This window comes from Protopterus annectens, chromosome 1.part1 (assembly GCF_019279795.1).
Source record: "Protopterus annectens isolate FY-2018-M chromosome 1.part1, PAN1.0, whole genome shotgun sequence".
Classification (NCBI taxonomy): domain Eukaryota; kingdom Metazoa; phylum Chordata; order Ceratodontiformes; family Protopteridae; genus Protopterus; species Protopterus annectens.
The window spans coordinates 1,760,981,616-1,761,005,757 of NC_056726.1; the positions used below are offsets into that span (position 1 = coordinate 1,760,981,616).

The 24,142-nt window shown below is 39.2% G+C and overlaps 1 protein-coding gene across 2 annotated transcripts in view; it reads right to left on the bottom strand.

Annotated features, from left to right (window-relative positions):
• The window catches only part of SYTL1 (synaptotagmin like 1), a 1,083,808-nt gene that overhangs the window by 66,599 nt on the left and 993,067 nt on the right, over nt 1–24,142 (bottom strand). For both annotated transcript variants that reach the window (XM_044084360.1, XM_044084368.1), the window contains one exon: nt 22,977–23,076. In XM_044084360.1, coding sequence (XP_043940295.1) covers nt 22,977–23,076 — 100 coding nt within the window. The remainder of the gene's footprint in view (nt 1–22,976; nt 23,077–24,142) is intronic.

Genomic DNA, 24,142 nt, shown 5'->3' on the forward strand with positions numbered 1-24,142 from the left:
CTAGTTTAGTGAGTTTATCTATAATTCCAGATTGGGGGATGGTGTTGAACGCCTTCCCAAGATCTAGATAGGCTGTGTGAACCACCTTACTCTCATCTATGGCTTTGGTGACTATTTCAAAGAAGCCTATCAGGTTTAGGAGACATGATCTGCCTTTTACAAACCCAAACTGTGTGGGGTCCAGAGTTTGGAGATCTCCAATGTCTTTGTTTATGAGTTCCATGATGATACATTCCATGGCCTTGCAGACGAGGCTCGTCAGGCTAATGGGGCGGTAGTTCCCGGGGTCTGTTGTGGCCCCCCCTTTGTGGAGTGGGATAACTGTCACGATGTGCCATTCAATGGGCACAAAGCCTGAGGTGAGGCTATGATTGAACATGGTACTTAGGTAGGGTGCCAGTTCATTCTGTAGTTCATGTAGAATGCAGCCTGGGATGTTGTCAGGTCCCATGGATGCTGTGTTCTTGTCTTTGAAGAGTGAGGTTTTTACCTGTGCAGCCGTGATTACAGGAACTTTGCATTCTTCCACTATAAAGATGGGCCCTTTAGGGGATGAGAGGGGGGTAAAGTTAGCACTGAACCTATCTGCCAGGATGTTGGCAATATCAGTTGGTTCTGTATATTTAGTGTCATTGTGCTGTAACTCAGAGCAGATCTGAGTGTTGCCATTGAGATTTTTGACATAGCTATAGAACGCTTTGTGATTGTCTTTAGAATCAGAGGCAATTTTGTTTTCATAACTAGCTTTGGAGGATTTTATGAGGGATCTCAGCTTCTTACTGAGGCTGAACAGGGAGTTCCTCCAATCGTGGGATTTTACTCTTTTTTTGCAACAGTTTCTTTTTTCTGTTGTAGAGTTTGTTTATGGCAGAAGACCACCAGATTGGCTTCCTTTTTTTGGAGGATAGCATCTTGGTTCTGTTAGGGATAGCATGATCCATACACTCGTGTAAGTGCTTATAAAGTGCATCAGCATAGGATTCAGCAGTCGTACCGCTATTGTCCATCTGCATAGATGTCATGAAGTTTGCCACTTCTGTCTTAAGAAGCGTGAAGTTGGCTTTGGAGAAACTTTTTACGGTTGTTTTCCTAATGGGGTGGGAGTGGGATGTGGATGTCTAGGGTGATTAGCTTGTGGTCAGATCTGACCAACGAGGAGCTGACCTCTGGTGTGGAACACCGGTCACCCATGTTGGTATTGACCAGGTCTAGAATATTGTTGCCCCTGGTGGGGGTGTTGATAAGTTGATCCAAGGCATTGGAATTGATGATTTCCAGAAAACGTTGAGCAAAAGAGTTGGTACATGAGTAGTTTTCCCAGTTAATGGTAGGGTGGTTGAGATCACCCCATTATTAGAGTGTTGGGGTTGTACCTTAATATTTTCCAGTGTATCAAGAAAAGAGGAGTGGGAATCCTGGGGCATGGTGGGTGGGGTCTGTAGCAAGCTACAATCTGGATTGTGGTTTTGCCCAGAGTTAGTTGAACTTGGATAATCTCGGATGCATTATGCTGAGCAACTAGCTTGGAGGTGTGGATATCCTTAATGAATATGGACACGCCTCCACCTTTAGTATTTCGGTCCGGGTTTGGTGGCCAAAAGGTGTGGTATGAATTATAGCCTGGTAATGCAGGGGTGCTCTCTGGAGCTTTGAACCAGGTCTCTGTCACTGCACAGATGTCAATGTTCTCCATTTTAAGCAGTGCCTCGAGTGAGTGCATTTTGAGGTTTAGACTTTTATCACTGAGTAGCATTACCCTCAGATTTTGCTTGCTTGTACCTGTTATGGTGGTGAATTTGGCATTTGAACCTTGCCTAAAAAAAGGCACTATAGGGGTGGCAAGAGCCTTTGCCAGTATCCGGAATCCCAAGGGCGACAGGGGCAGGCCATCTCTGGCAAAGCAGCGTGGTCTGTCGATCATGTCATTCCAGGCAGACAGATACTGGATTCCCTTAGAATGACACCAGAAGCTTAGCCAATTGTTGAAGTCAATCATTTTGTCCTTATATTGTGGTATCATTCTGGGCGAAGGCAGGATGCTACTCAGGGCTAGGGTCATACCCGCCTGGGCTACAAGATCGGAGAGCTCCTTCATGTCTCTTTTCATGTAGTCCAGGGAGGTACGTCTCAAGTCATTCACTCCGACATGGACAATGACAGAGTCATATTTGTACTTGTTGCACAGTGACCTGAGTGCATGCGTTATGTGGTGGATCCTGGCACCTGACAGGCAGCTGACAGTAACATTTTCCTTGTTTAGCCTGGTGAGTGGAACATCAGTGTGCCTGACTAAAGAGTCACCTATGACTAGAGTGTTGGGTACGTTATGCCTTATGGGCTGTAGTTGAGTGGCACACTGAGTATGTGGGCTGTGTGTCATTTGGGTTGTGTTGGGGGGTGGAGGTTGCTTGCATTTCTGCTTTGGAGGTCTCTGTTTTTTGGGCAGATTTGTACTGAGAGCCTCCGTGAATGTAGGTGTGTGTTTTGTGCTTCTGTGTGTGTGTTTTGGTGGTGTAGGTTTTGAGGGACTATATGATGAGTGTGGTGCGGTGCAAGTGTTTACCTTCTCCTCTTGACTGTCTAGGCCAGTCTTTGGTGAAGAGAGCTTTGCTTCCAGTTTGGCTATATAAGTGCATCTCTCACAGGTTTCAGTGTTGGGTGGTAGGAGGAGAGGGTTGTCTGTACATGAGGCAATTGCTGCATTGTCCCAAGATGCCCAGATTCATCAGGTAGACAGGAGAAAACACCGGAAGCTGACCTTTAGATATGCCTGAATAGGTGCTTATTTATTAAGAACTAAAAACTGTTTTCCTGTAGACAAATGAGGAAAGTTGAGTGCTGTAGTAATGTGTAACTTATTTAGTGCTTAACAATGAGTTCTGAACAAGTGCTGAGATCAAAGAAACAGATGAGTGCTAAAACTAAAAAGCTGGCTAGTTGCAAGGGAAATTTTGAAGAACAGACTTTATGGCGCCAGGAATAGTTTAACCCCAGTTAAGTGGAGGGGGGGCTTAGGAACTCACAAACAGTCCTGGACACAGCAAATCCATATCTGACCTGCCACAGGAAAGGGGGGAAGCAAGCTTAGAATTTTTTTCCCCAGTAAAGTGGAAATGGAGAAAGCTGGAACAGAAGTTAATTCAACGTTAAGAATCTGAGTAGGTTGGCCTTCACAAATGTTCTCTATTAGACTGAGTGAACTAATGACACTAGACTGGGAGGAGTGTCACAGATCAAATGTACAGTATGGGCAGGCAACTGCAAAGCCACCAAGTATAAGAACACACAACACTAGGGAGGATGGCTGGGAAAAATTACAGTTCCTAGCTGTAGTCACTAAATGAAAGTTTTAAACAGATCAAGGAGCAAACTTGAGAATGCTTTTATCTTTTAACAGACAAAAATGCACAGAAATGCTCGGATATAGCACTCACAAACAGAAAATACAACTCTCAGTATGAAAAAGCAGTTTACAGTTAAGTAATGTTAAAACAGTATAAAACAGTACATAAATGAAGTGAAACAATAAAAAAAGCTTTATAACAGTGCAAAACGTAGTAGATCAACTGTATAGCACAATTATAAGTGTTTCAGAAGTGCAGTTCAGTGAAATAAGTGTAAGAAATAACTTATCCCGCTCTTGGAATCTTGAGGAATTTCCACTTATGCAATGCAATTCATAGCCTAACAATACAAGTGGGCCAATGAAGCCAAACCTCACTAGCTGTGGACATGCATGCATGTTAGCCAAACATTGCACTTATGTTGTGCTGATGATGACATAAGAAGGTAGAAATGTGCATGCCCACAGCTAATGGGGTTTGGCTTTATTGGCCTGAAATTGTCCAAAAATAGACTTAAAAGAAAAAAAAAAGTCATTGACATTCAGAATTGCATTTAGCTGAAACACCTGATATCCTTAAGGGATCATTTGCATATATCACATGTTGCGTCTAATACAAGAGGTTTAAGGAATCACACAGTGGAAAGTCTAGCCTTGCTAGATTTTTCTTTTTGTTTTTTTTTACACTGAAAATGTCTGTCACATATCCAGTGTTAGGATTTTTTTTAAACTGATGCTGTTGTCTTTCAGCTTTTCCCAGTTAGGGGTCGGCACAGCGGAACTCCGGTCCACTAATGACTGGCAGTACATTTTGATGAACGCTGAGGTGCCAGCTCGATGTTCAACCTTCAACGAAGGCACGCCCTTTTACACATGTCTTTCGAACGCCCAACCAACCATGGGGAGGACATCCAGACTCCACACAGAAGGCACTCCCCGCACTCCAGCCAAGAACTGAACGGGAGAACCTCTTGCTGTGAGGAAACAATGCTACTGCTGTACCACCGCGGATGTCCATGTTAAATAGAAATGAATCATATTAATTCATTAAAAGATCTTTTTATAAGTAAAAAACAGCATATTTTAACCATCATATGACCTTCCTAGTTGAAGTTATTAGTAAGCCGTTTGTATGTGTTCCACATGTGGCCCATTTGTTCCACATTTTTAGGCTAGTGCTCCTCATTTTATAGATGGGAAGTTGAGAGCTATGATGACATCCATAGCACATTTTGCAAGCACAGACAGTAGTATAAGATCATGGATTGTCTGTAATGGACTTTGCATGGATTGTCTGTAATGGACTTTGCATGGATTGTCTGTAATGGACTTTGCATGGATTGTCTGTAAGGGACTTTGCATGGATTGTCTGTAATGGACTTTGCATGGATTGTCTGTAATGGACTTCGCATGGATTGTCTGTAAGGGACTTTGCATGGATTGTCTGTAATGGACTTTGCATGGATTGTCTGTAATGGACTTCGCATGGATTGTCTGTAAGGGACTTTGCATGGATTGTCTGTAATGGACTTCGCATGGATTGTCTGTAATGGACTTTGCATGGATTGTCTGTAATGGACTTTGCATGGATTGTCTGTAATGGACTTTGCATGGATTGTCTGTAATGGACTTTGCATGGATTGTCTGTAAGGGACTTTGCATGGATTGTCTGTAATGGACTTTGCATGGATTGTCTGTAATGGACTTCGCATGGATTGTCTGTAAGGGACTTTGCATGGATTGTCTGTAATGGACTTCGCATGGATTGTCTGTAATGGACTTTGCATGGATTGTCTGTAAGGGACTTTGCATGGATTGTCTGTAATGGACTTTGCATGGATTGTCTGTAAGGGACTTTGCATGGATTGTCTGTAATGGACTTTGCATGGATTGTCTGTAATGGACTTTGCTGCACTGCTGTAGGCTGTAACAAGCAGATTGGTTAGTTTTTTTTTTTTTTGTATAGGCTTACTATGGCAGAGATAACATACAACAGTTCTGGTAACATTAATGCCTTGGATATTTTTCTTTCTTGTTATTAATGATAGGTTGCACGTTAGCCTATATAAGGCTGCAGTGGTCTTTTAGAATTTTTTTGTTGTACATCTAGTGTGTTTTTGAATTGTGATAGTTGTAAATTATTGGAACCATTGTCCCACTAGTGCTCTGGGCTTCAATGGATGAGGTTTTAACTAATTGCTTTCAACTCTCTGAATGATATGCAGTTTTGATGTGTGGAAAGGCAGTGGTGGAGTGTATGCAAGCTTTTCTCTTGTCCTTGTGCAACTATGAAGTAAGTGTATTTAAGTAAAACAGGTGAGGAGGATTCTGGAATATTTGACCCCAAATTATTTTTTTATTCTTTTGATGAGCAATGGCTTCAACCATTTTTGATGCTTAAAACTTGGGGAGATATGGTGAAAACCCTTGGAACAGAATGTCTGAGTGATTGGTGTGTTGCAAGGCTCCAAGACTTATGAGGCGGTATGCATAGCCGGTTTTAGGCACCAGCGAACCCTGCGGTCGCTGGGGGCCCCCCTGTTCCCTTGGGGCCCCCAACCACAGCAAGTTATCTTACCTTGATATTTTGTCACATGTCTGTAAAACCAATGAAAGCTAGTACAGCAGTCTTGTATACTTAATAAACCACAATGGTAATAACTCCTATTTATATCTCCCTTAAAATTCTGGTTGTAGTAACAGTGTTTTGTCAAGTAACAGGCATCAGGATTCCATTAAATATTTTACCACTAACATAGTGCCCCTGGCTTAGTTAAACCCTGCTTTCGGACATTTTCTACACTAAAACTAACTATATAGCCAGCTTTAGGTCCCTGCAAAACCATGGCTGCAGGGGGGGCCCCCTTAATCATCTTTGACATTGTGGGGGCCCCACAAAAGCTGCTGCTGGTTGGGGAAAAATGAGGAAGAAAAAATGTATTGATTTCCTAAGTATGCTCTTTAACACGAACAGGGCCGGGGGCTTTTTTCCCCTCCCCGGGGGTTTTGGTGGGGGTTTGTTGGGTTTTGGTTTAAGGGGGGGGGGAGGAGAGGGTTGTCTGTGTACATGAGGCAATTGCTGCATTGTCCCAAGATGCCCAGATTCATCAGGTAGACAGGAGAAAACACCGGGAGCTGACCTTTAGATATGCCTGAATAGATGCTTATTTATTGCCCTCTAGACAAGTGAGGAAAGTTGAGTGCTGTAGTAATGTGTAACTTATTTAGTGCTTACAATGAGTTCTGAACAAGTGCTGAGATCAAAGAAACAGATGCGTGCTAAAACTAAAAAGTTGGCTAGTTGAAAGGGAAATTTTGAAGAACAGACTTTATGGCGCCAGGAATAGTTTAACCCCAGTTAAGTGGAGGGGGGGCTTAGGAGCTCACAAACAGTCCTGGACAGAGCAAATCCGTATCTGACCTGCCACAGGAAAGGGGGGACGCAAGCTTAGAATTTTTTTTTCCCAGTAAAGTGGAAATGGAGAAAGCTGGAACAGAAGTTAATTCAACTTTAAGAATCTGAATAGGTTGGCCTTCACAAATGTTCTCTATTACATTGAGTGAACTAATGACACTAGACTGGGAGGAGTGTCACAGATCAAATATACAGTATGGGTGGGCAACTGCAAAGCCACCAAGTATAAGAACACACAATACTAGGGAGGTTGGGTGGGAAAAATTACAGTTCCTAGCTGTAGCCACTAAATGAAAGTTTTAAACAGATCAAGGAGCAAACTTGAGAAAGCTTTTATCTTTTAACAGACAAAAATGCACAGAAAAGCTCGGATATAGCACTCACAAACAGAAAATACAACTCTCAGTATGAAAAAGCAGTTTACAGTTAAGTAATGTTAAAACAGTATAAAACAGTACATAAATGAAGTAAAACAAAAATATCTATCCCAGCAGAGTGCTGCCCCCCTGACATCTCAGATGCTCAGGTAAGAGCCCTCTCCAAAGCAAAAACACAGCATCAATGGGACCAGATGGTGTCCCGGCTCGTCCTACATGAACTCAAGAAGAGCTAAACCCAAACATAAAACTACTGTTCAATCTCAGCCTTACTACAGGATATGTGCCCAAAGAGTGGCGTACAGCAACAGTGGTCCCTCTCCATAAAGGTGGTGCCTCAACGGATCCTGGAAACTATCGCCCCATAAGCCTGACTAGCTTGGTCTGCAAAGCTATGGAAAGGATCATCATGGACCTCATAAATAAAGATATTGGGGACCTACAAACACTGGAACCTACCCAGTTCGGCTTTGTTAAGGGCAGATCCTGCCTCTTAAACCTGGTTGATTTCTTTGAAACAGTCACCAAGGCCATTGACGAGGGAAGGTGGTCCACACAGCCTACCTGGACCTCGTTAAAAGCCTTGATACAATACCCCACTCGGGCATTATAGATACGCTCACCAGCTTAAATATAAACCCCTATGTCACTAGATGGATTGCAAACTGGCTCAAGGACAGAACCCACATGGTTAGAATTGCTGGAGCCATGTCAGACTCCAAACCAGTTACAAGTGGTGTCCCACAAGGCTCAGTCCTGGGACCTCTCTTGTTTGGTATATATTTCTCGGAGGTACAGGCCAACATGGAAGGACTGTGGCTGACCAAGTTCGCAGAATGACTGCAAACTGGGTGTCATAATCGACTCTCCAGCCGACACAAGCATCCTCCAAAAGGGCCTCATAGAAACAGACAACTGGTGCCAGAGCCATGGCCTCAAGCTAAATGCCAAAAAGTGTATAGTCATCCCTTTGGCAAAACAAAGTGCCCACAAATTACCACATGGGTGGAAATCCATTAAGTACAGAAGAAGTAATTAGGGACCTGGGGACCCAAGTTGATAACAATCTCTCATTTGACAACCACGTGGCCAAAGTGGTTAGAAAAACATTTTATATAGCCCACCTAATCATGAAGGGATTCACATCTAGATCAGGGGAGGTCATCGTGCCTCTTTACTCATCCCCTCATCAGGCCCATAATTGAGTACAATGCCTTTTGGGATGTACCTTACCAGACACCTGCAGCAACTGGAAAGACCCCAAAAGTACCTCACCAAGAGGATCAAAGGGCTCAAACAGATGCCATATGCTGCCTGGTTAAAGAAACTCCAGCTCTACTCAGTGGCATACCGCCTCTTCAGAGGAGATCTGTGCCTGACGTATAAAGCCATGTCCAACCCGGAATTAATGGACATGCTGCACCTCAGAAAATCCAAATCCCATCGAGCTGCCAGCTCGAGAGACTTGAACCTCAGCACTGAAATAAATAGGACATGCTGGAGGGACAGATTCATAACCCAGAGGCTCCCTTCACTCTGGAATAAAATCCCAGTCCAGGTTAGGCAGAGTCCCTCATTGACTCTCTTCAAGAGGAATCTTGATGAGTGGATGGGAGATCGTAGGTTTACCCCGGGTATCACTTCTGTGTCACTGTTAGATAGAGGCATAGTATACTAACCTCGAAAAAGGGCATAGCAAAATAAATTTAAAATGGGTGTGAAGCCAAACACATTCTGGCTAGGCTTATAAATGCCCTAGGGCAGATAGCCTAGTATGAACCTATGAACCTATGAAACCTATGAAAAGCTTTATAACAGTGCAAAATGTAATAGATCAACTGTATAGCACAATTATAAGTGTTTCAGAAGTGCAGTCCAGTGAAATAAGTGTAAGAAATAACTTATCCCGCTCTTGGAATCTTGAGGAATTTCCACATATGCAATGCAATTCAGAGCCTAACAATACAAGCGGGCCAATAAAGCCAAACCTCACTAGCTGTGGACATGCATGCATGTTAGCCAAACATTCCACTTATGCTGTGCTGATGATGACATAAGAAGGTAGAAATGTGCATGCCCACAGCTAATGGGGTTTGGCTTTATTGGCCTGAAATTGTCCAAAAATAGACTTAAAAGAAAAAAAAAAAAGTCATTGACATTCAAAATTGCCATTTAGCTGAAACACCTGATGTCCTTAAAGGGTCATTTGCATATATATCCCATGTTGTGTCTAATACAAGAGGTTTAAGGAATCACACAGTGGAAAGTCTAGCCTTGCTAGATTTTTCTTTTTGTTTTTTTTACACTGAAAATGTCTGTCACATATCCAGTGTTGTTGTCTTTCAGCTTTTCCCAGTTAGGGGTCGGCACAGCGGAACTCCGGTCCACTAATGATTGGCAGTACATTTTGATGAACGCCGAGGTGCCAGCTCGATGTTCAACCTTCAACAAAGGCATGCCCTTTTACACATGTCTTTCGAACGCCCACCCAACCGCGGGGAGGACATCCAGACACCACACAGAAGGCACTCCCCGCACTCCAGCCGAGAACTGAACGGGAGAACCTCTTGCTGTGAGGAAACAACGCTACCGCTGTACCACCGCAGATGTCCATGTTAAATAGAAATGAATCATATTAATTCATTAAAAGATCTTCTTTATAAGTAAAAAACAGCATATTTTAACCATCATATGACCTTCCTAGTTGAAGTTATTAGTAAGCCGTTTGTATGTGTTCCACATGTGGCCCATTTGTTCCACATTTTTAGGCTAGTGCTCCTCATTTTATAGATGGGAAGTTGAGAGCTATGATGACATCCATAGCACATTTTGCAAGCACAGACAGTAGTATAAGATGCATGGATTGTCTGTAATGGACTTTGCTGCACTGCTGTAGGCTGTAACAAGCAGATTGGTTAGTTTTTTTTTTTTTTTGTATAGGCTTACTATGGCAGAGATAACATACAACAGTTCTGATAACATTAATTCCTTGGATATTTTTCTTTCTTGTTATTAATGATAGGTTGCACGTTAGCCTATATAAGGCTGCAGTGGTCTTTTAGAATTTTTTTGTTGTACATCTAGTGTGTTTTTGAATTGTGATAGTTGTAAATTATTGGAACCATTGTCTCACTAGTGCTCTGGGCTTCAGTGGATGAGGTTTTAACTAATTGCTTTCAACTCTCTGAATGATATGCAGTTTTGATGTGTGGAAAGGCAGTGGTGGAGTGTATGTAAGCTTTTCTCTTGTCCTTGTGCAACTATGAAGTAAGAGTATTTAAGTAAAACAGGTGAGGAGGATTCTGGAAGATTTGACCCCAAATTATTTTTTTATTCTTTTGATGAGCAATGGCTTCAACCATTTTTGATGCTTAAAACTTGGGGAGATATGGTGAAAACCCTTGGAACAGAATGTCTGAGTGATTGGTTTGTTGCAAGGCTCCAAGACTTATGAGGCGGTATGAAACAACTGCAAGAAGTAAACAAGTGGGAGGGGAGAAAGTACATATAAAAATGAACCTAAATGGCCAGATTAGGATGGCAAATCATGTCCCTTTGCTTTCACGTTATGCCATGAAATCTGTACCACAGTGTTCTTTTATGTAGATGACAAAACCAAGCCAAGCACTGAGCCGTGAGGGGCACTGAACGTAACTGGCAGAAGTAAATAGAATACTATCATCTTGCATCGTGTTCTCTGCCTCCTAAACAGCTTAAAAACAACTGAATAGTCATTTGGGAAAGACTTCAAACAGCAAGTTAATTCAATAGAAGGTAGTGGCTTAAAGTATCAAAAACATTTGCTAAAACCAAGAAATAAGGTACCAACAAAGCAAGTTGCAGAAGGACAATATCTTGGTTGTGTTTCAGATAACATGTTATTACTGCAGAAAATGAAGATGGACACATTCTACAGCAGCTTTCACGTGGGGCATAATAAAGCATAGTAAAGCAACTGGTCTTAAATTACTAATATCGTCGGAGAATCCACCTTTATGCAGGATGCAACAACTGTAGATTTACACAGGATAGGAATTTAGCTTTCCTGTAAGCAGTTGTTTATAAGACAAGTGACTTGCCTATTGATAACAGTCAGGAACAACTAGCTTTAGAAAATGAATCAGATGCTAATGTGTTAGTCCTATGCCTTTTTTAAACCTTTTTAAGGTTTTCAAAGGTTGCAATTACTCTTGAGTGCAGTCTTACACTCTCAAACTAATTTATTCTTAGTTAAATGCTGCACCTTAACAGATCCCCATGGACTTAGTGCTTTATTTTTAACAACTTACCACTGTATTTCCAGCTTAGCAATTATGTTTGTGTTTTTTTCATTCTGCTTAGGTTTTCAGTTACATATCTATACACATGTCCATTCATATTATGATTTGTTTCTGACACACAGACCTGAAGTATTTATTTGATACGAAAGCGATCTTTGTTAAAAGTTGTATAATTAGTAATATTTATTCTGGTAGATGTCTATTGGTAGATCTTTTTGTTAGTCATTTTTTAGTTAGTTTGGTTTCTTAATAAAGTTATGATTAGTTGGTTAGCCTATAGAAGTGAGATTGTAATTTGTCTCTAGCTTTCTAGGTTTAGTTTTAGGTAACACAGTCTCTGATTACACTATGGTGTTAAGGGGGAAGGGTGACTGGGCTAAAGGAATGATTGTAATGCGTTTATTGCTCTTAATAGAACCACCCTCTGTGACTACTCCCTTGCTACAAATAACCTGATTGTATATAAATAATGAATGTTTTTGATGCTTTTCATTCTACTCAATTAGGATCGCTTGTTTGTGTGTTTCAATAAAGGATATTCCATTTTTAACTAAACTGTGGACTACATACTGTTTTTTATTTGACTATTTTTGGATCACGTATTTTATAGTTATATTTTACAGCTGGATTTTTATTAAGTGAACTAAGTGCATAACATAATTTAAGACGTGAACATCACACCCTCCACACTGCGAAGTTTCTTCTTGTTTTTTTTTTTAATATGATAATATTGCAGCATGCAAATAAACAAACACTTTGCATATGGGCATATTTGCACTACTGAAAGGCTCATCATTACACATATTTGTACATGCCTTTTTTAACATGATGGGATTTCCCACTACTTCTTCCCATACCAAAACAGTACACCCAGTAATTGCCCCTTTGACTACCACTGTTAACCATTAGCTACTTTTCTCATTCATGTTGTTGTTGTTTGTCTTTCGGCTTTTTCCCGGTAAGGGGTCGCCACAGCGGAACTCTGGTCCGCTAATGATTGGCAGTAGTCTCTTTATTTGTACAGCATGATGTTTACCATCTATAATGAGTACATTATTGGCTTTTTTTTTCTTACTAAACTTCATTACCAAGGTATCACTGTAACTTAAATGACAGTTCAGCCTTGTCTGGGACCAGTGACATTAGGTTTACTAATTACAGTCTCACACTATGATTGGACTTATTCTATAAATGCTAGTTGTCTTTACCTTATTTGGAGGTCACTCAATTAGCAAAGTGTGTAATTGTCAAACTACATGCTGAACTGAATGTTGTATCGTCCCATCTCGGGCACTGTCTTACCGTAAATCACTAAAGAAATAAAGTAACCTATCTCTCAGATTTCAGAAATGATGTACACGTCCTTGTCTTAGTAGTCACTGTACTTTTCAATAAATGCTGTTTATGCAAATGAACAGTGGTGTCTGATGGTGTATGACATACAAAATAGCTGCTATTATGCATAATAGTAATTTCAGGATATATTTTTATTCATTATAAGTTAACAAAATATATTACATGCATAAAAACTGTGATAGAAACGTTATTTTTTCATAACTACTGGGATAATTTGAAAAATCTGTGTTTTGCAAGTGAGTGCTACATAGCATAGCTGCCATAAACAAATAGTGAGTAAAAAGGTTGCAGCAAGCTCTGACAACTACCATAAAATGTGTTTGAGGCTGACTCACTGCACAGCATTTCTCACCATGTAGTACAGTGGGATTAACTTTGTTTAAAAGAAAAAATGGCACAAATCAATTTCAACAATATGGTGGTCATAGAATACAGGGATTAGGATTAAGACCATACAAATCCATTTGAGGTTTATTGATTTTCAATGGATTTGGTATCTGTGTGTGTATTGAGGGGCAATAATTCAGCTGACAAACAGAAAATAACTATGCAAACCTACCTGCATGGCATGAAGAGGTTTTCTGAGGTCAAGAGAATTGCAGGTCAATTACTATGCAGATTACTTTAACCGCCAACTGGAAAGAAGACTGTGGGACATTAATTTACAGGAATCATATGCAACATAGTAAATACCAGACTATTTGACCAGTGGCCATGCATGCCTAGTCAATAGCCACCCTCAGGCTCTACCAACATTTTTAAAGAGGGCAGGGCTTGCAAGCATTGAATGTAACCATACAGTTGTCAAAGCTATGTTTAAAGACAACCACAGAGTCACACTGCTTGACATGCAGGGGGTGTCTATTCTAGAGCAAGAGGAGGCACTGAGTAATGAACCTGTCTCTCTGTTTAGTTTATTACTTGATGTAAATTGTGATCTCTAGTTCTAGTGTTGGCTATGCTATATATCAACAAAGAGAAGGTCATATATAATAGGATCCATGGGGGCATGTAAGGCAAATCAAAAGTCTACCTCAAGATGCTGTATGGCATGGAGTATATGGATAGTGATTCCAGCCTTACCTGCTAAATAAGATTTTTCAGGCCCTAGTTTGTTAATCCTTGTATTATCTGGATATTCTAATTGATAAATTTCTTGAAGAAGCTAAAGACATTAACTATAAAAAATATTGAAGGATTTGTTTGATTTAATATCTAGATGGAATAAACAAATAATTTCCTTTATAAATAGGCTATAACTAATTAAAACAGTTCTGTTTCAAAAGATATTATACATAATACAAGCTTTAGCTAATCTCCCTAACAATGATAATATAAAAAAATGTAATAAGCTATTTTTAATGTCTATGCCTTTCTCAAAAACAGAGAATTGCTTACCTTCATCAAATTATACCATGAATCTAGGATGAATCAATTTCCCTAATACAGAATTCTATGTTAAAGTGGCAGTACTTAGAGTTGTGGTAAATTGGATGGATCCCAACTACATATCCAATTGGAGATCCTTGCACACATCATTCTTTAATTCCAAAAAATGAAAATTAATACCTTCTCCACTGAGGTATCTAGTATCTATTCTCCCACACAATCAAAATACATTAATATAATCTTAAAAATGTCAAAGCTATATTCTTTGATAATCCAGATCTGAAATTATGGTTTGATACTCTAATTCACTTTGATTATAGCCAAAAGATTAGTGGCGAGGATTCAAGGGAAAAAAAATCCCTCAATGGAAAACTGATAATAATTTGTTTCTTTAGTACATATGCCTCAAGTGAGTGGAAATGAAATCAATACAATTACTAATCTCAGACAATGAGTTTGATTATCAAGATTGATTAATGTTACAGAGAATTAGATCATATGCAAAAAATAAAGTATTATCTTTAACCAGTCTTAGTATAACTCCCAAGTTAATTATTTATTTATATGATTTTCTTTTACAACAACAATAATCCAACAAATGTAATTTCTAATCTATATAGAATATTAGCTTTACATAATAATAACTTGAGTAATACGTTTGGAACTTTATTACTCGGGTAATCAAAGTTATTTTCTGATAGCAATAAAACCTATCTATTAAAATCAGTAGGAAATACTTCATTAGTACACAGTGGCATGTTTATACCTGGAAATTTTTACAGAGTTTTTTTTTTTTTTTTAACACCACATAAATTAGCAAAATTTACTGCTGATAAAAATATCCAATGTTGTTTTGTTAAGTCTGATTGGTCAAATACATTCTATGAATGCTCACTTTTTTTAGATTGTTGAAAGAAGATACATTTTTTTCAGGCCTTGTGGTCAGAGAACTTTGAACTGAATAAATCAATAATAATATTTGACATACCAGAGAACTTTCAAATTAATATGGAAAACTGTTATCTTTTATGGACGATCATGGCTGTGGCAAGAAAAAAAAAAGCAAAGTGATGGAAATTATCATCACCGCCAAAGTTTGAAGACTTCCTGACTACTTTGCAAGAAGTAATTCAAAAATAAATCTCCATCAAGAAAAATAAGATCTTTCCAAAATGTATACTGACTTCTCCATAGATTAAAATTCTCCTGTTGATTAAGAAATACTCATTTACAGACTCCTCCAAAAATCCTAACAACATGCAATAAATGGTATTGTATTTAGCACTTGGGAATACTTTATAATTACATTTTACGTGAATATTGGTTCTTTTTGCATGCTTTGTATATATTGTTCATATTATACATGTTATATACAGTTCTTGTAAAACATCTTTCTTTAAAAAAAAATAAATTTAAGGAAAAAAAAATTGAGACCTGAGAGTCTTTCTGTTAGGAACATTTACATATTTTTCAAGTTTTTTTTTATACATGCCAAATGTTGCATAGGTTTAAGCAGGGCAGAGTACAAGGGAAGAATAACTTCCTTGTTCTTAGATGAGATATCCTTGGTGCTAATTGTGAGATACAGAGGGGTTTTCTGACTACATTTGCTACATTGTAATATAAAGAGAGGGAGCCATCAACCCAATTTTCAAGTCCCTGATTAAAGACTCACTGGAGAGTGGGTTGTCAGTGGTACAGCAGGTGGTAGGAATTTATTGTTTTGTGAAGGAGACGCTACTACTTTTCTTAGATTTAGTTTGAACCTTTTTTGGTTTACCAAAATGTGTTAGTTCCATTTGAAGGGTATTGGTAGCATTGGTTGATTTAACTGCTGTACTCACCTTACAATCATAAGCAAACATAATCACACAGAAATTCTTGTTGTCAATGATTAGGTCATAGAAGTAAATGGTTAAAAGGAGAGAGTCTGGTACAGAATCCTGTCAACCTTTCCATAAATGAGGAGGTATCACTGACCTTGACAATGTGTTTTGCAATTGAGCTAGTTTGCAATCCATCAAAAAAGATCAGATTTTTAAGGCCATTAGCTAATTAGCAATTCCATCATGTAGTATGGTGCCAAATGTCTTTGTCATATAAGTAGGCATTGTGAATAGTGTGACCACTGTCCACCATCTGCTTGATCTTTTCAAAAAAGCACAACAGATTTAGTATGCATTACCTACATTTAACAGATTTGAATTGGGTGTCGGCTATGATCAAATTCTTAATATGGTTTATGAGGTTAGTGATAATGCATTCCTTGGCTTTACAGACAAGACTAGTAAGGCTAATGGATCTGTAGTTTCCTGAGTCAGGAGGGGAATTTCCACTGCAGTGTGCCTTGATTCAAAAACATATCCATAGGCATCTAGACATAGCCAGACAGCTGAACAGTTCCTTTAGCAGGCTGAGCACATGCTCAGTGAAGTTTCTGTCTATGTAGCTCTGCAGTATGCCATTACTACTCCATGTAACATGTTTGTAGCATGTTGCATGCTACATAACCTTATTACCAGGAAACAAGCAAAGCAACCATCTGTCCTGAGAACCTTTGAACCACCTTTAGCTGCCCTGCCATAGCCAGCAAACCAACATAATCTAGAGATGGCAGTCAGTATGACAGTATGAAGCAGCAGCTACCCCCCCGATGATGATCTTTCCCAAGGTGATGATCTGTATGATTTAATACATCCATCCTGCCCTTCCCACAGTCACCTGTTTTTCAGTGTCCATGCATGCTTTTACACCAAAAAAGTGATAGAGAATGAATAGAACAGAATTTAGAACAAACCAAACATTTTGAAGAAGTTCATTAAATTAAAGAACTAAAGCACCAAAGAAATATCTTCGTGTATCTACATTTTATTTATTTATATTTTTGGTGCAATCTCTTTTGAATGTTTGGTGTGTTCCATTCATGCCTTCTACCTCTTCAACTTTATTTATCATAAATGCTTCTATGCAACTTGTTTAGTCTCTCATTTGTCTAGCAATTCACTTCTGAGTCACTTGAAATATCTGACACACCATTCCCCGATCTCCTTAGAACTTTACCTGATGTATTTCTGCTTCTGCTTCTTTCTCTGTTTTTGTAATAAATATCCCTTGGAAGAGCCTTCCCACTTTCTGTCCCTTTGGTATAATCCTTTCACTTGATTCCTGTCTACTATCTTCTCACTTTTCTCATCTACATGTGATTTTTTTGTGATCCATTTACTTTTTCATCTACATGTGATTTTTTTGTGATCCGTTTACTTTCTCATCTACATGTGATTTTTTTGTGATCCATTTACTTTCTCATCTACATGTGATTTTTTTGTGATCCGTTTACTTTCTCATCTACATGTGATTTTTTTGTGATCCATTTACTTTCTCATCTACATGTGATTTTTTTGTGATCCGTTTACTTTCTCATCTACATGTGATTTTTTTGTGATCCGTTTACTTTCTCATCTACATGTGATTTTTTTGTGATCCGTTTACTTTCTCATCTACATGTGATTTTTGTGATCCGCTTACTTTCTCATCTACATGTGATTTTTTTGTGATCCGTTTACTTTCTCATCTACATGTCATTTTTGTGATCCGTTTACTTTCTCATCTACATGTCATTTTTTGTGATCCGTTTACTTTCTCATCTACATGTGATTTTTTTGTGATCCGTTTACTTTCTCATCTACATGTGATTTTTTTGTGATCCGTTTACTTTCTCATCTACATGTGATTTTTTTGTGATCCGTTTACTTTCTCATCTACATGTGATTTTTTTGTGATCCGTTTACTTTCTCATCTACATGTGATTTTTTTGTGATCCGTTTACTTTCTCATCTACATGTGATTTTTTTGTGATCCGTTTACTTCCTCCTACTCATCTCTTTTACTGACATGAAGCACTTCTGCATTTCCTGGTTTCGTCTTCTTCCCTGCAGGGGTTTCATCATCTGATGATACCCAGACTCCAAATGTCTCTGTATCACCTCTGCTACATCTAAGGTTGCTCTCCCAGGCCATGTCTTGCAGACAATTCAGTTTTTTTTTTTTTTTACTTCCTGTCTTGATAACTGTTTGTGACACCTTTGTTTAAACATTTGAACATCCTCTATATTGTGTAGCCTGAACAACTCCCCTTTCTATTATACTATCAGAATCACAAGGTATTTCAACAATGCAGACATTCCATTCACTCTTAGTTCATTTTATACTTCCAGCTTAGCTTTCCTTGTTCTATAAAGTGTTTCTGTGTAATCTTTGACCAGCTTTATAAGCATCCCTGCAGATGGGATAACTTTAAATGTTTTTGCTTGCATTATTACTTAATTTTTTACAGCAAAAGAATGGAAGCGCACCAAAACATAAGCGATCTTTTGCCTTTTTGATGCTGTCCCACTCTGCGTATCCTCTCTATCAGTGTCTCTTGAGTCTCTGGTATGATTAATCTCTCCTGCAGTAGCTATACTACAAATAGCTCCAGTCCACTTTCTCTTGTATCCAATTATTTTGATGCTACTCCTTTTTTGAGAGATTTTCAAGATCATCCATCTTTCCTCTTTACCTTTTTATTATATCTGTTAGTTCTTGTTTTCCAAGAGTTTGTTCCTGAAGCTCAGCTTTAATTGCTGCTTTGTACTCATCCAACTCTTAGGATCATAGGAGATTACTAGGTCTAATGGTCCTGGGGCCCTTACAAGCCTAGCCAAGAGTTTATCCCCAGAAAAGAAACCTCAGTCAGCACCTATCGCCCCTGTCAGTGAGGGACAAAGGTGGAACCCCTGGGACAGATTTGTGGTTTCCCATCCACTCATCAAGGTTGCACACAAAGAGGGTAAGTGACGTACTTTGCTTGACGTGCATGGGGAGTCTATTCTACAGACGGGGCAGCCTCTGGGAGACAAACCTGTCTCTCCAGCAGGTTTTGTTAATGCCACATACTAGATTTAAGCCTTTCAATTGGGCAATGTGTGAGGAGTTAGACTTACAGATATGGAGCATCTCTAGTAGAGCAGGGTCTGAGATTGCCTTGTAGGCAAGACACAGATCATGTCTGAGCAGTCTGTATGACACTGAGTATATTGTCAGTGATTTGAGCCTGTCCACATAGGATAGGTGTTAGAGGCCATGGATTTTCTTTGTGAGGTAAATCCATGGCCTTTCTAGTTGGTGCAGGTGTTTGGAGAGGTACATACCAAACTGAGCATTATACTCAATTTGTGGCCTAATGAGGGTGGAGTACAGAGAAGTAATAACCTCATTTTTTCTGGATGCAATCCCTTTACTTATGAGATGAACCAAGTAAAAGGCTTTTCTGACCACTGCTGCTACATGAAATTTTTGTCAGCCTGTGTATCCAGGTCTCTCACCACAGGTTGTGTGCTTATGGGGTTGCCGTTGATGTGGTCATCAGTAGGGGCCATGTTTTTGCTGAATGGTATGATAATACATTTTTTTGCATTTAGCTTAAGGCCGTGACTTTGGCATCAGTCATTTGTTGCTGTGAGATCCTCTTGTAGTATGTTAACATCATTTGGGGAGTCAATGACAGCACCCAGCTTACAGTTGCCTGCAAACGTGGTCAGCCACAGGCCTTTTGTCTTTGCCTGGACCACTGTGAAGTAGTTGCCAAACAATAGGGGTCCTAGGACAGATCCCTGGGGAATATCACTAGTGATACATCTGCTGTCGGAGGTGGTGGCACCTATTTTGAACTTGTGGGTCCTATTGGTAAGCCAGTTGGGTACCCACTGATGAGTTAGGGATTTACACCAAGTTGTGTTAGCTTTTCAATGAATCCTGAGTGGGGGATTGTGTCAAAGGCTTTGACAAATCAATGTAAGCTGTATGTACTGGCTTTCCTTCATCCAGTGCCTAGGTGACAGTCTCAAAAAAGTCAACCAGGTTCAACAGGCAAGATCTGCCCTTCATGAATTTGAAGTGGGTGAGGTCAAATACTTGGAGATTGCCTATGTCTTTGTTTATGAGTTCAATAATAATACGCTCCATGGCCTTACAAATCAGGCTTTTTTTTTTTTTTTTTTCTTGCCTTTTTCTTTGTAGCCTTTCCACATGGCTTATGCAGCCATCTTATCAGGACTGTCTACCACTCTGAAATTAACTCATTTTTTTGGTTCTGATTTCTAAATATGCACAAATGTAACAATCTTAGACCATCTGTTTTCTTTGTACTGTTTTTAGGACCAATACATATTTCTGGCTGCCTGTTTGCACTTAAATATTCACAGAGGTGAGTCACATACTCATGTAACTTCAACAATATCTGACTTGTGAGTGCGACTGAGCTGGGGTGATGTCATTATCACCTTTAATTAAGACACTTTATTCAAGAGCAATTCCATCTTGCTCAGTATGTCAGGTTACTGTTTCTGGGACTGTGGAGCAACAGCTTCAAACAGCTGCTTATATACTTTATTCTTGTATGCAGGTAAACACTATCTGAGCCCCACTGGCTTTAGCATGTGCCCATTTGAGAAATATGCATGTAGACTTATGTATTTTGTAGTTTAGAGACAACATTTTGAACATATACAGTCATTTTATTACACTACTCTCCACTGACTAGTTTGAATGCACCAGCTTTGCCATTTATCCATAACTTCTGAGCTCAGACTTCTATAACATACTCAGGCATTCAGTCAGAGCTGTATTGTTAGGTATTTCAACACACAGACCATTTTTGCAATCTCTTCCTCTGTGATTAGCTTCACTGTACTCAGAAACTGCATTTTGATTGTACTCATAAATACTTCTCACTTGATTCCACAACATTAATATTTTGTTGTTGTAACTTCTTATGTTTAAAATTCATTCTTGCAAAATGCTTTCTGTCTCCACACATTCAAAGGACTTGACTTTTGGCTTTACATTTATCATGCTTGTAGTTCGGATGTGCAGACTGGATATGGTTCCTTGCTGCTGTTTTAAAGGCCTTGGTGACATTTTAGGTTTTATACGGTTACTTCCATTTTGCTTTACTCTTACTGTTCCTAGGCTGTATTCACATTATTTTCATAAACAGTGTCAGTGGCATTCTCCCTACTCTTTAGTTACAAAGTTTATCTACATAATTGAAATACTTTTGCATGACATATAACTATGTTTTTGTCAGTGTTAATTTGGATTCTCTTCACAATGTACAGTTCATATGAATCACTTCTTAAGCTCCACAGTTACCTAAGTTCACAGTAATGCATGTCATATCTCAACTCTGTGACATATGCATCAATATTTTTGGACCCTTTGATTTTTGTTAAAAAAAATCAAGTGGGTTTCATGGGTAAATTATTTCCCTCATAGTATGCCTGGAATTTACTTTTGGATACTGTCAGACTATGTCTTTCTCGGACCTCAGAGAAAACGTCTGCAATACATTGACTGCTTCCTCACTTGCAGCACAAAGAAATATGGCATACTGGGTATTGTTTGACTTATCCCCAAGGCCACTTGAAGTGTGCTATAGCTCAAACCATTGAACCCAGCACTTCCCATTCTCTGGCAGGTTCCACTGTAGCTTGTCATTGGCAGTTGGATGGCTGCCAGGTCAAGCTAACAATCTTAATCCCACAATTTGAAAAAAAAAAATATATATATATATATATATATATATATATACAATACATTAACTCATTGACATTTCTGATTGAACTGAATAACAGACTTCTCTGTACAATAAAACAAATTACTATGGCAGTTGGTCTGGTAAAATGCAAAAAAAAGGCACTTGTACAGTATAGGTTTACATGCCCAAGTCTTATTCAGTCATTCTGTTCAGACACATATTGCAAAAGACTTCTGCTATTGTACAGTGGAACAATATATAGGTAAAGAAAAATTAATTTGAAGCTTTTCTGCACTTAAGGTGGAAAAAAACAATAAACTGTTACTTTTAACACCATATCAGATTTGCTATGGAAAAGGCCTGTTAGTAAAAGTAGAAGACCAAGGTGTATAGGCCATAGAAAACACAAGGCAAGCACAGACAATTACTTCTTCATTAAGCCTTTGGTCATACGTGTGGAACACGACTCGCATTCTAGACTGCGAGTATTTTAAAGGTATACTGCATTACATACCAAGTACATTACTGTTATCTTTCTGTGAGAGTCATGGTATCCCTGAATAAGGAGTTTTCCTCTCACATTGCTGATACAGATCTTGCTAAGTCACCTGAGGCATTTCCATGCATAGGGATTCTAAACAAACTTAATAAACTTACGGTTAATATTTATGTTGTCTGCTGGAACTAGATCGCTATCAAGTAGACTTCAGCTGCAAAAGGCGAATGTAAGTTACTGACACTGAGAGCATGCAGCATATGTTTTTGGGTCACCTCCCAGTTCTTCTACACATACATTATGCTACTAATAAAATTCTCTTAGTTGTTAAGTAGTTGTCAGTCATGTTGCAGACTATATCATCACCTCATGAGAAATAACACAGTGCATTTAAAACAGGAAATCAAAGTCAGCTGACATCCAATATCCATATTTCATGCTACAATTTTAGTGGAAGTAAATTTTATACTGAGAATATGCTGGTTAACTCTGTTGTATTGTTCTGTCAGTTTACCACTTCATCTTTTCATAGGTATCTTCAAAGTCAGTGCTAATACTTAAAACATCCTTAGTAAAATTTTGAGTGGCAGCTTTCATTAATCAGGCCTTAAGCAGAGGAAGATACGGTCAATGGCTATGGAAGGAAATGTAACCACAGGCAAAGCTAACATTTTTAAGGGTCTAAATGGGGCAAAACTTGATTTAGTGTCTTATGTTTTAAGTGGCAGTAGTGCCTCAAATTACCATTTTACAAAGGAATCCGCTCCATTGGTTCGTATTGGGATCAGACTGAGGCCCTCCTTCACCCAGAAATGCAGCTCTCCAGTTGGTGGCAAGTTGCTCCCTACAAAAAAAAAAAAAAAAAACACAAAGGAAAAACAGCTCAATATCTTTTCATTGAATATAATTTTAAAGAAAACTCCTACAAATATTGAGTCATGTAAGCTGGATGTTCCCTAGCTGAAATATTTGAAGACTTTTCTTTCTCTAGTACCTGAGGTCTTGTCCTTTGAACTGATGTCAAAACTATGAAAAATAAAAATGGATACTAAATTTATACCCCAATACCGCCCCTGACTGCTGTCTACCCCTGGCCTGGCGTCTTTTCCTCTGTACCCTGATCTTCACTGTACTGCTACAACCTATACTTTCTGAGAACCTACCTACCTGCCGACAAAGGACCTGTGGTTTCATCTTACTGCCTTTACTCCCTGCACCCTTTCTCAAGGAAACAAGAATGTATGTTTTTACGTCCTGCCTGTAAAGCATACTAGAGTTCACTGTTGATCCAGGGGTTCTAAAGCACGCTCTGAGCCTGGTCAGCCAGCAGCCTCCTACCTCCCCCCCCCCAACTAGCTACCTTTGTTAAACATACTCCTACACTACCTCCTAGTGCCCCTCTTACTACCTTTCCTCCTTCCATAATCTGCAACAGCCTTCCCCCCTTATTGTAGCTGATTGTAATACTACCTTTACCAGTAGGTGGCACCTCTATCCCATCCAATATTTCTCCTGCTTTTCCTTTTCTTCTTCTGCTTTATTATTCTACACTTCTTTGACCTTAAACTACTCTAAACTTCACACTTTACCCTCTATTATAACTTGTTATACCCGCCTGTTTTTCTAATAGACTCCTAACTTTTCTCTGCTTCATCTCACCTTAGACATTCTTGACTTACCTTCTATTCCCAGCTCTGCTGATTGTTTCTCCTCTAGCTGCTCCATTCTCTGTTTTCGACCCGCTCCGTTTGCCCTACGGGCTCACTCCGCTCCCCTACCCTAGCCCCAAATCCCACCCCCAGTGATCCTAGACTTATACTTCACTAACCACTCCCCCTTCCTATTCTCTTCTTATCACTTACCTCTTTATCACTTAGCCACTCCCATTACTCTATCTCCTGATTAGTATT